Below are 12,069 nucleotides of genomic sequence, written 5' to 3' on the forward strand. Positions count from 1 at the left end.
AGGGTCTCATATTATTTGCTCAATAATCCTTGCTGGAACTGACATCAAAGCACTGGCTTTATTTCTTGGAATATATCTCCTTTCTTTCTCTTTGAAAATCAGGATAGAATGAACCCATCTTTTCTTTAGTGACACTTCTCTACTCCTCCGTGAATCTTTAAAGATGATGACAGTGCTTTTACTGCTACAGGTTTTTTGTACCCTTCTCTGTCATCTGTCTGGTCTAGACACTTGGATTCCCTTTTATGCCTTCTCAATGTTGTGGTGTTAGACAATATGGACTAAATGTGGTCCTAAGACACCCAAGAGGTCAGACTTTTATATATGTAGGGAATTAAGTGGCATGTGAATGGTTCTACTCTGAAAATACACTTTACTGCTTTGAAGCTACTTGAAGAAAGTCTATATAAAATAAAAGCTACAGAGGCAAAGAGACAGGAAAACTCAAATATGTTCCCTGTGGATATTCAAAGGATGTTTTTTCCAAGTTTTAATAATTTGGGGAATGCCTATAGTAAAGGTATTCCACCAAATGGAGCATCAAATTTCCTCCAATGAAATGAAATGTCAAAAAGGCTTCACCAGTTTTCAAATATCATAGCACTGAAGCCACACCATTCTAAAAGAGACTGGGCAAAGATATCACAGGTTTGTCACTTCCAAAATATCTAAACCGAAACTTATTGAAGGAAGAGAATATAATAGGTGGTTCAAAAGGACTAGGTCCTAACTTATATAGAGCAGGTCTGGTAGCAGATAGAAACTATTACAAAATGATTCATAATGTTGCCATACAAATGAAAAAGAATGGCTTATTTAATGATGTATTAGGGTCCAATAAAAAGACAAAAACTGCACAGTAATCTGAAGTGGGAAAGTGCAATGTAAAGAATTATCGTGCTTGCTTTAGCAGCACATATATTAAAATCAGAATAATACGGAAAAGATTAGGATGGTCCCTGTGCAAGGATGACATGCAGATTTGTGAAGAGTTCCGTATTTTAAAAAAAAGAATTATTAACAGGGGATTGGAGTCATGGGAGATTGCCTCGCAAGAGAGAGAGACCCTAAAAAATACAGAAATAGCAGATACTGTAAAGAAAAATACAGAAATAACAGATACTGTAAAGACATCACTCCTAGAACTGAGATGGAGCACTGAGCAAGAAGCCACCCCCACCCAGGGCTGAGATCCGGACTTGGTTGGAGAGGGTGCAGTGTGGCTCACAAGATGACAGGGAAGTCCCCCAAGGTGTCACACAGGTGGGGTCTCTAGGAGTCCACACCACCTGGAGTGCTGGAGGATGCTGATTTCAGGGCACTGCCATATTTTAGAACTCACTCAAGCCATCCAAGGCAAGATGCCTCGCTGGCAGCCCTCCCTATGAAATCCCCCGAGGAGAGTGTGCAAGGAAAAACCATTTATGGGCATCCTCCTGTGACCAGGCTGCTGTGAAGCCGCCACAGGGCGTGGTGCTGGGGGAAGCTGTCAGGGGCCACTTGCTGCTGGTCACCAAAACTGCTTAAAAGAGCCCCACCTACTGCAGGAGCCCCATGAGATGAGCGCACGTGACCAGGAGGAGACACCTCTTCCTTCTCCGTGTCCCTCCAGCACCCTCTGCTGATGAAGTCTCCGATTGGACCAGATGGCAAGGAGAAATATTTATAGAGTCCACCTCCATTATTGGGGAACATAAAGAAAGGGTGGATTTGGAGCTGAGAGGCAATAAATTGATAACTGACATAAATGGCACCTGGAAAAAAATCATCGTTGATATAAAGACACAAATTCCTAGAATCTAGTGACAGATAATAACTCTGTTTTTTTCTACTTTCTAATCAACCATAGTGACTTGATTTATTCACATTAGATGATTAAATAATTTGAAGGCCAGGACATTCTATCCTAGAGAAACCAAATTAATCATAAATTAGAAAACCAAATATAAATTGTGTAGATCTGTAAAGACTATTGTAGTCTCATGATAAATGTTTATGGAAATTGACTTGAATTACAAAGTACTCCATTTGTTTTTTTGTTTTTTTAATCATTTCTTTATTTTTCCCATGTTCAATATTAGTTATCTATCTTATACACATCAATGTATACATGTCAATCCCAATCTCCCAATTCATCACACCACCACCACCACACACCACCTTCCCCCCTTGGTGTCCATACGTTTGTTCTCTACATCTGTGTCACGATTTCTGCCTTGCAAACCGGTTCATTTGTACCATTTTTCTAGGGTCCACATATATGTGTTAATATACAATATTTGTTTTTCTCCTTCTGACTTACTTCACTCTGTATGACAGTCTCTAGGTCCATCCACATCTCTACAAATGACCCAATTTCGTTCCTTTTTATGGCTGAATAATATTCCATTGTATGTTTGTACCACATCTTCTTTATCCATTTGTTTGTCAATGAGCATTTAGGCTGCTTCCATGACCTGGCTATTGTAAATAGTGCTGCAGTGAACATTGGGGTGCATGTGTCGTTTTGAATTATGGTTTTCTCAGGGTATATGCCCAGTAGTGGGATTGCTGGGTCATATGGTAGTTCTATTTTTAGTTTTTTAAGGAACCTCCATACTGTTCTCCATAGTGGGTGTTTTTTACACTCCCACCAACAGTGCAACAGGATTCCCTTTTCTCCACACCCTCTCTAGCATTTGTTGTTTGTAGATTTTCTGATGATGCCATTCTAACCAGTGTGAGGTGATACCTCATTGTAGTTTTGATTTATATTATCTAATAATTAGTGAGGTTGAGCAGCTTTTCATGTGCCTCTTGGCCATCTGTATGTCTTCTTTGGAGAGATGTCTATTTAGGTCTTCTGCCCATTTTTTGATTGGGTTGTTTGTTTTTTTACTATTGAGCTGCTTGAGCTGTTTATATATTTTGGAGATTAATCCTTTGTCCATTGATTCGTTTGCAAATATTTTCTCCCATTCTGAGGGTTGTCTTTTCATCCTGTTTATGGTTTCCTTTGCTGTGCAAAAGCTTTGAAGTTTCATTAGGTCCCATTTGTTTATTTTTGTTTTTATTTCCATTTCTCTAGGAGGTGGGTCAAAAAGGATCTTGCTGTGATTTATGTCAAAGAGTGTTCTTCCTATGTTTTCCTCTAAGAGTTTTATACTGTCCGGTCTTACATTTAGGTCTCGAACCCATTTTGAGTTTATTTTTGTGTATGGTGTTAGAGAGTGTTCTAATTTCATTCTTTTACATGTAGCTGTCCAATTTTCCCAGCACCACTTATTGAAGAGGCTGTCTTTTCTCCATTGTATATCCTTGCCTCCTTTGTCATAGATTAGTTGACCATAGGTGCATGGGATTATCTCTGGGCTTTCTATCTTGTTCCATTGATCTGTGTTTTTGTTTTTGTGCCAGTACCATATTGTCTTGATTACTGTAGCTTTGTAGTATAGTCTGAAGTCAGGGAGTCTGTTTCCTCCCACTCCATTTTTTTCCCTCAAGACTGCTTTGGCTATTTGGGGTCTTTTGTGTGTCCATACAAGTTTTAAGATTTTTTGTTCTAGTTCTGTAAATTGCCATTGGTAATTTGATAGGGATTGCATTGAATCTGTAGATTGCTTTGGGTAGTATAGTCATTTTCACAATATTGGTTCTTCCAATCCAAGAACATGGTATATCTCTCCATCTGTTGGTATCATGTTTAATTTCTTTCATCAGTGTCTTATAGTTTTCTGCATACAGTTGTTTTGTTTCCCTAGGTAGGTTTATTCCTAGGTATTTTATTCTTTTTCTTGCAATGGTAAATGGGAGTGTTTCATTAATTTCTCTTTCAGATTTTTCATCATTAGTGTGTAGGAATGCAAGAGATTTCTGTGCATTAATTTTGTATCCTGCAACTTTAAAAAATTCATTGATTAGCTCTAGTAGTTTTCTGGTGGCATTTTTAGGATTCTCTCTGTATAGTATCATGTCATCTACAAACAGTGATAGTTTTACTTCTTCTTTTCCAATTTGTATTCCTTTTATTTCTTTTTCTTCTCTGATTGCCGTGGCTAGGACTTCCAAAACTATGTTGAATAATAGTGGTGAGAGTGGACATCCTTGTCTTGTTCCTGACCTTAGAGGAGATGCTTTCAGTTTTTCACCATTGAGAATGATGTTTGCTATGGGTTTGTCATATATGGCCTTTATTAGGTTGAGGTAGGTTCCCTCTATGCCCACTTTCTGGAAAGTTTTTATCATAAATGGGTGTTGAATTTTGTCAAAAGCTTTTTCTGCATCTATTGAGATGATCATATGGTTTTTATTCTTCAATTTGTTAATATGGTGTATCAGATTGATTGATTTGCATATATTGAAGAATTCTTGCATCCCTGGGATAAATCCCAGTTAATCATGGTGTATGATCCTTTTAATGTGTTGTTGGATTCTGTTTGCTAGTATTTTGTTGAGGATTTTTGCGTCTATATTCATCAGTGATATTGGTCTGTAATTTTCTTTTTTTGTAGTATCTTTGTCGGGTTTTGGTATGAGGGTGATGGTGGCCTCACAGAATGAGTTTGGGAGTGTTCCTTCCTCTGCAATTTTTTGGAAGAGTTTGAGAAGGATGGGTGTTAGCTCTTCTCTAAAAGTTTGATAGAATTCACCTGTGAAGCCATCTGGTCCTCGACTTTTGTTTGTTGGAAGATTTTTAATCCCAGTTTCAATTTCATTACTTGTGATTGGTCTGTTCATATTTTCTGTTTCTTCCTGGTTCAGTCTTGGAAGGTTATACCTTTCTATGAATTTGTCCATTTCTTCCAGGTTGTCCATTTTATTGGCATAGAGTTGCTTTTAGTAGTCTCCTAGGATGCTTTGTGTTTCTGCGGTGTCTGTTGTAACTTATCCTTTTTCATTTCTAATTTTATTGAATTGAGTCCTCTCCCTCTTTTTCTTGATGAGCCTGGCTAATGGTTTATCAATTCTGTTTATCTTCTCAAAGAACCAGCTTTTAGTTTTATTGATCTTCGCTATTGTTTTCTTTGTTTCTGTTTCATTTATTTCTGCTCTGATCTTGATGATTTCTTTCCTTCTGCTAATTTTGGGTTTTGTTTATTCTTTCTCTAGTTCCTTTAGGTGTAAGGTTAGATTGTTTATTTGAGATTTTTCTTGTTTCTTGAGGTAGGCTTGTATAGCTATAAACTTCCCTCTTAGAACTGCATTTGCTGCATCCCATAGATTGTGGATCATCATGTTTTCATTGTCATTTGTCTCTAAGTATTTTTTGATTTCCTCTTTGATTTCTTCAGTGATCTCTTGGTTATTTAGTAACGTATTGTTTAGCCTCCATGTGTTTGTGTTTTTTATGTTTTTTTTCCCAGTAATTCATATCTAATCTCGTAGCATTGTGGTCAGGAAAGATGCTTGATATGATTTCAATTTTGTTAATTTTACTGAGGCTTGATTTGTGACCCAAGATGTGATCTATCCTGGAGAATGCTCCATGTGCACTAGAGAAGAAAGTGTAATCTGCTGTTTTTGGTTGGAATGTCCTATAAATATCAATTAAATCTATCAGGTCTATTGTGTCATTTAAAATGGGAGTTCCCTTGTATGTTATTTGTCACTTTTCCCTTGCTGCTTTCAATAATTTTTCTTTGTCTTTAATTTTTGCCAATTTGATAACTATGTGTCTCGGCGTGTTTTTCCTTAGGTTTATCCTATATGGGACTCACTGCACTTCCTGCACTTGGTTGGCTCCTTCCTTTCCCATGTTAGGGAAGTTTTCAACTATAATCTCTTCAAATATTTTCTTGGTCCTTTCTCTCTCTCTTCTCCTTCTGGGACACCTATACTGCGAATGTTGTTGCATTTAATGTTGTCCCAGAGGTCTCTTAGGCTGTCTTCATTTCTTTTCATTCTCTTTTCTTTATTCTGTTCTGCAGCAGTGAATTCCACCATTCTGTCTTCCAGGTCACTTGTCCGTTCTTCTGCCTCAGCTATTCTGCTATTGATTCCTTCTAGTGTATTTTTCATTTCAGTTATTGTATTGTTCGTCTCTGTTTGTTTGTTCTTTAATTCTGCTAGATCTTTGTTAAACATTTTTTTCATCTTCTCGATCTTTGCCTCCATTCTTTTTCCGAGGTCCTGGATCATCTTCACTATCATTAATCTGAATTCTTTTCTGGAAGGTTGCCTATCTCCTCTTCATTTAGTTGTTTTTCTGGGGTTTTATCTTGTTCCTTCATCTGGTACATAGCCCTCTGCCTTTTCATCTTGTCTATCTTTCTGTGAATGTGGTTTTTGTTCCACAGGCTGCAGGATTGTAGTTCTTCTTGCTTCTGCTGTCTGCCTTCTGGTGGACGAGGCTATCTAAGAGGCTTGTGTATGTTTCCTGATGGGAGGGACTGGTGGTGGTTAGAGCTGACTGTTGGTCTTGTGGGCAGAGCTCAGTAAAACTTTAATCTGCTTGACTGCTGATGCTTGGGGCTGGGTTCCCTCCCTGTTGGTTGTTTGGCCTGAGGCAACCCAACACTGGAGCCTACCTGGGCTCTTTGGTGGGGCTAATGACAGACTCTGGGAGGGCTCACACCAAGGAGTACTTCCCAGAACTTCTGCTGCCAGTGTCTTTGTCCCCACAGTGAGCCACAGCCCCCCCTCCCCGCCTCTGCAGGAGACCCTCCAACACTAGCAGGTAGGTCTGGTTCAGTCTCCCCTGGGGTCACTGCTCCTTCCCCTGGGTCCTGATGAGTACACTACTTTGTGTGTGCTCTCCAAGAGTGGAGTCTCTGTTTCCCTCAGTCCTGTCGAAGTTGTGCAGTCAAATCCCACTAGGCTTCAAAGTCTGATTCTATAGGAATTCCTCCTCCCGTTGCCGGACCCCCAGTTTGGGAAGCCTGACATGGGGCTCAGAACCTTCACTCCAGTGGGTGGACTTCTGTGGTATAAGTGTTCTCCAGTCTGTGAGTCACCCACCCAGCAGTTATGGGATTTGATTTTACTGTGATTGTGTCCCTCCCACCATCTCATTGTGGCTTCTCCTTTGTCTTTGGATGTGGGGTATCTTTTTTGGTGAGGTCCAGTGTCTTCCTGTCAATAATTGTCCAGCAGCTAGTTGTGATTCTGGTGTTCTCACAAGAGGGAGTGAGACCACATCCTTCTAGTCCGCCATCTTGGTTCCTCTTCTGTTTGTTTGTTCTTTCTGTAGCTCCATTTTTGTTTTTTGGTCAAATTCAATAAGCCTGTTGCAAACTTCAAAGGTGAAGGGATGATCAGATCAAGAGCTTACCTTGTTGAGCTGGAATGTTTCTGGGCTATCAGTTGTAATTTAAAATCCATTAAAATCAAAACTCTTTATAGTACCAGTTTTGATTTTAAGATGTGGGGTGATAGCTGTTTCTTCTCTCTGAAATACTTTGAAACTTTATACTGACAATGGAGCGTAACTTGGTTATTGAGAACTATTATAACACCGGTTATTACCTACAAACTGTGTTTGTGGTGGGAAAATAGAAGTCATTTCAAAAACTGTCAGCATGAAAAATCAGATGAGGAAGGTGCTGAGTGGGTGGGCATGACCCAGCATGACCCAGTTCTTCAGCCATTTCTATGACGGACTTATTCAGCTCTGGGTGTTCTGAGCCCAGGTGCTGAGAGTCTTCATTTTGAGCAAGCCGTCTAGCAGACTCACACCCTTTCTGATACTGATACTTGAGAGCCAGTAGTCGAACTGATGGCCTTTTTTTTCCTTCTGATGCTGTATTGGCCAGGGTCACAGCAGGGCTGGTTAACTGGAGCCCAAGTGTATCATATGTTACCGACTCACAGGTAATTGGGGATTTTGCATTTGTCAAGTGTAGCAGGTAATAGAAGACAACTTTGGCCACCTTAAGTAGAGAAGAAATTATTTGAAGGATATGGTGGTATGAGATATAACTTAAGGATTAGGGTTGAAGAGGGATGAACCAGGGTATCTCTAGGTATATGTGTATCAGGTGCTAACTAATGGTTAGTTAGAGCTGGGTTGAGTTAGCTTCAAACTTCATTATGTTTATTTTTGATCTTGTGCACATCCCTTACCCAGAGGGGAGAGCACTCTCTCGGTGCACCCAACTGAGAAGAAAATTACTCAATAAGCTGTTATCAAAAGTAAGGTTGAATGGATGTCTAATCTATCAGATTCTGATGTTATCAATGTAAGACACACATGATGACTGAAAGAAACTAGCTAAGAGTTGAATTGCATTCTAAGATTAATTAAAAACTTTCAAACTTTCTTCATCTTCAGCCTGAATATGCCAATGTTTGCTTTTGGTACATTCCACCGAGCCTCAGAGAGATGGAGGAAGGACCTGAATTCTGGGCAAAACTTCATTTGGTGAGTGATAAGGATATTGCATTTTTTCCTTTGGATGGAATAGATTCAATGCCCATTGTCTAATGATCCTATAAATAATTTGGTACTTGCAAGAACTTCTTGAGGATCTAGAGAGGTTGTTCTTAGTATATTAAAAGTTAATGACATGCCAAACAGTTGTGAGCATTTGTTAAAACAAATCAACATACTTGACACACACAAATTCAAAATAATTGTGTTGTTTGCAAGAGAGTGGTAGAATTTGTCAGAAGTTCTAATTCACAGTGCATTTCAGAGCACGTGATCTGGTAATGGTTAATGTCGTATGATGAATGGCTTCTTCCTTCAGCTCTGCTGGTGCATGTCTGTGACTGCTTGCATCACTTCACTAGCAGATAATGTTAAAGTCTAAATCTGGTACCCTTTGTGAGTGTGAGACTTTCTGTTCTTTCCACCAAGGGGCTTATGTGATAAAAAAGAAAGGAAATGTCAGCAATGAATTTCAACTGATCATTGAACTAAGTGTGACTTGCAAACCCCTCCTTACCCTCAATGTGGAAATCAGTGATAGTTTTAACAGCTTTGATAGGTGCTAGCCCTTCTCCTTGCTCTCTAGAAGAAAAGGAAAAACTTCCCAGTCATGCAAGGGACAGACATTCAGCGCTCACTATGCCGGGCACTAGAGATATAAACATCAAAGAGACTTGGTCCCTGCCCTGGGAAGCTCGTATTCTAGGAGACAAATGAGTAAAGAGATCATCACAAGGTAACTAGTAGGTGCCTAGATGAAGAGAAATCCTGTAAAGGCAGAGAGAAAGGACATCTACCCCAAAGTGTGACACTAGATTGGAGTCTTGGACAATAAGTAGGTGTGAGTCAGTGACAATTGTGAAGAAGTGGGTTCCAGGAAGAATCACAACATCATGGCCCAGAGGCGAAGAGGGGAGGGTGTGATCGAAGACCACAATGGGGCAGGGGGCAGTGCTAGGAGTAGGACAAGAGCAGCAGGAAGGGGAGCACATGAAGGCCTCATCTTCCATGACAAGGTGCTTGGAATTTGTGCCTAGTTAGGGAGAGGTGGGAAGACCATGACCTTTAAGTCATAGCCACCTGGATCCTCACCTGCAGCATCTTCTTTAGCCTCAGGCCACTTTCTGTTTCTTTTTAGCTCATTTAGCCTCCTGCAAGGTAGCACAGTACATACTCAATATATAAATATCTTACCTCTTGTTAAACCTGAGGTCAGGCAGCAGAGATGGGGAGAGATGGACAGAGTTACCTGTGCCTTTGCCTAGACAAGCCCTCCATTGGCCGTTTCAGGCAGTTAACATGGTCCTTGGATCTGGCTTGTCTTTTTGTCACATAATGTAAATGAGAAAGTGCTAAAGAATACATTTCAGATGGTAAGTGACTCAAAAAGAAACAATGTGAGAATTTAATGGTGGTGTTTCCAGGGACATTTTGCACTTTGATGGAATGCATCAGGCATTGTTTGGTGACATTGAGAAGGATATGACTGCCATCCTTCTCACTTTCTGATTGTTAAGAAAAGCAACCGAGAAGGTGATATTCGTGTTTTATGGACTCAATACTGTTGCATGGACACGGATCAGGGTAACTAAATAGTCTCTTTATGTTTGGGGATACTATGGACTCACTCTTCCATTGTTTAAAGAAACATTTACATTATCTAGTCTCAGAAAATTTAAAGCTGAGGATGGCTATATAAGCTAAAATCAGATAAATCAGCATATAATACACTTTTAATCTTAACTGGAGATCAAATATGAATTAGGACAGTCTCTTCTCTCCCCAGTATTCTCCAGCATCGGTTCTCTCATGATTGATATACATGATTCTCCATCCCTTCATTTTGGAAACACTTTTCTGCCATTTAGAACCATGAGGCCCTTGCCCAGTCTAATATCATATTATTTTAATTGTTCTGGTTGCTTCTGATTCCTAAACATGTATGCTGCAGATGAATCATCATTGGTTCTGTCTTAGTTTCCGTTTATCCTCTCTCTTGGCATGGGTGTGTGTGCGTGAATTTGGCAAGGAAGGGAGGCATATATATCTGTTGTTGATCTATGTGGTTTCATGCTTACTGTAGTATGAGAATGCAAGTATATGATTTATAACCTGGAGTGTACTTAAAGCACACTTGAAATTTGTTTCAGGATTTATCTTGGATGGAGAATCACAAACAAATAAATAAACCGAATAAAGCTTCGCCCCGCCAATTCAGACTCATGTCAGGCGGAGCTGTCAGATTTCAGAATCAGTGGTGTGATAAGTCTTCCCTTTGGCAGCAGGAGAGGAGCGGGATTATTTCATAAAGAACCTGGAGTTTGGGGGTGTGTGTGTGTGTGTGTGCATGTGCGTGTGTGCGTGTGAGCACACACGTGAGACTGTTTCTGAGAACACAGTCACTCTGCTGTCTACTGATGCTGTGACAGCCCCTCTCTGACACTGTGTTCAACCACTGAGTTCCAGCAACTCCTCTTTTTAAAATGTCCTCCATGAAAGTTCTTTTTGGTTTTTTCAGGTGTTGCAGCATTCTAGGTCTTCATTAGTTCCCTGCCCAGATTGTACTCGCTTCTTTTCTGGTCTCTGCCTCCTGTTTATTTTCCTTCCTCTCCGCACAGTCATACCTGCAGCCCTGTTTTATCTTGTCATTTTCCTGCTGGAAGCCTCCGAATGCTTTACACTCTTTACACTCGCAGCTTTCAACCCGATCGACCAATGACCACTGTTTATAATAAATGCTGTTAATGTTCTCTTTATTCTCCTAAGATGAAACCAATAGAAAATAGGACCTACCTACACGGAATTTTGTAAAAGGCAATAGAAGGCCTTACATGTCATATGATGGAAAAATAATCTTTATAATAAAGATATGTATTTCATTACACAAACGTTTGGCATGACAATATTAGAAGACACAAGGAAGTGATAAGATGCTCACACATCCTTTTAGAATCACTGTGAATGTGAGCCATCTTCAAACGCAGACTCTTAGAAGTAGGTGATGTTACTGATGCCAGTAGTAGGAATGGGGTGATGTTAGTGACATAATTTTCAAAAAAGGTGCACAATTCTTGGTAAAGCATTGAAGAAAACATTTTCCCCTTGATTTATATGGTAGTAGAAAACTTAATGTTTATTTAAAATGGGCACAGAATAGTTTGCATTTGCATGTAAACCAGAGTTAAGTTCTGGGCTTGGATAAATGTAATCAGGCTCCTGGCCTCCTGCATTTCCAGCAGGACACTTCAAAGTTGTACAGGACATGGGGCAGCTCTTCCTGGCTCAGGACTGCTCTCCACGGTGCAAGGCAGCTGGCATCCCTGTTCCCCACCTTCTAAACACAGGGAGCAACCCCCAAACATCATGAAAACCAAAAACATCTGCCCAAATTTTGAAGATATTCCCTGGAGGTGTAATACCATTTCCTTGAGAATGGCTGGTCCACAGTATAAAATCTAGTTCATTCTGCTTCGCATCCAGAGGCCTCCATGTCTGTTCCTCAGGCATTAAAAAAGCAAGAAAATTTTAAAAACTTAAATATTCAACTATAGGGAATTGATTAAAATGTGGTACATAATTTATATGCAAATTTGTAGTGTATAGACAATTAAAATTTTCTTCCTAAATAACGTATTCATAATTTATTATTAATTGAAAAAATAAGTTATAGAACAGTCACTATATTGTATATACATAGAGATTTATATACATATACAATATTG

At 39.6% G+C, this 12,069-nt stretch overlaps 1 protein-coding gene across 4 annotated transcripts in view; it reads left to right on the top strand.

Annotated features, from left to right (window-relative positions):
- GADL1 (glutamate decarboxylase like 1) overlaps positions 1 to 12,069 on the top strand; it is a 182,258-nt gene that overhangs the window by 102,629 nt on the left and 67,560 nt on the right. For all 4 annotated transcript variants that reach the window (XM_082348630.1, XM_082348632.1, XM_082348631.1 and 1 more), the window contains one exon: positions 8,249 to 8,338. In XM_082348630.1, the coding sequence (XP_082204756.1) occupies positions 8,249 to 8,338 (90 nt within the window). The remainder of the gene's footprint in view (positions 1 to 8,248; positions 8,339 to 12,069) is intronic.

This window comes from Balaenoptera borealis (assembly GCF_965194805.1).
Source record: "Balaenoptera borealis genome assembly, chromosome: 12".
In the NCBI taxonomy this organism is placed as follows: Eukaryota; Metazoa; Chordata; class Mammalia; order Artiodactyla; family Balaenopteridae; genus Balaenoptera; species Balaenoptera borealis.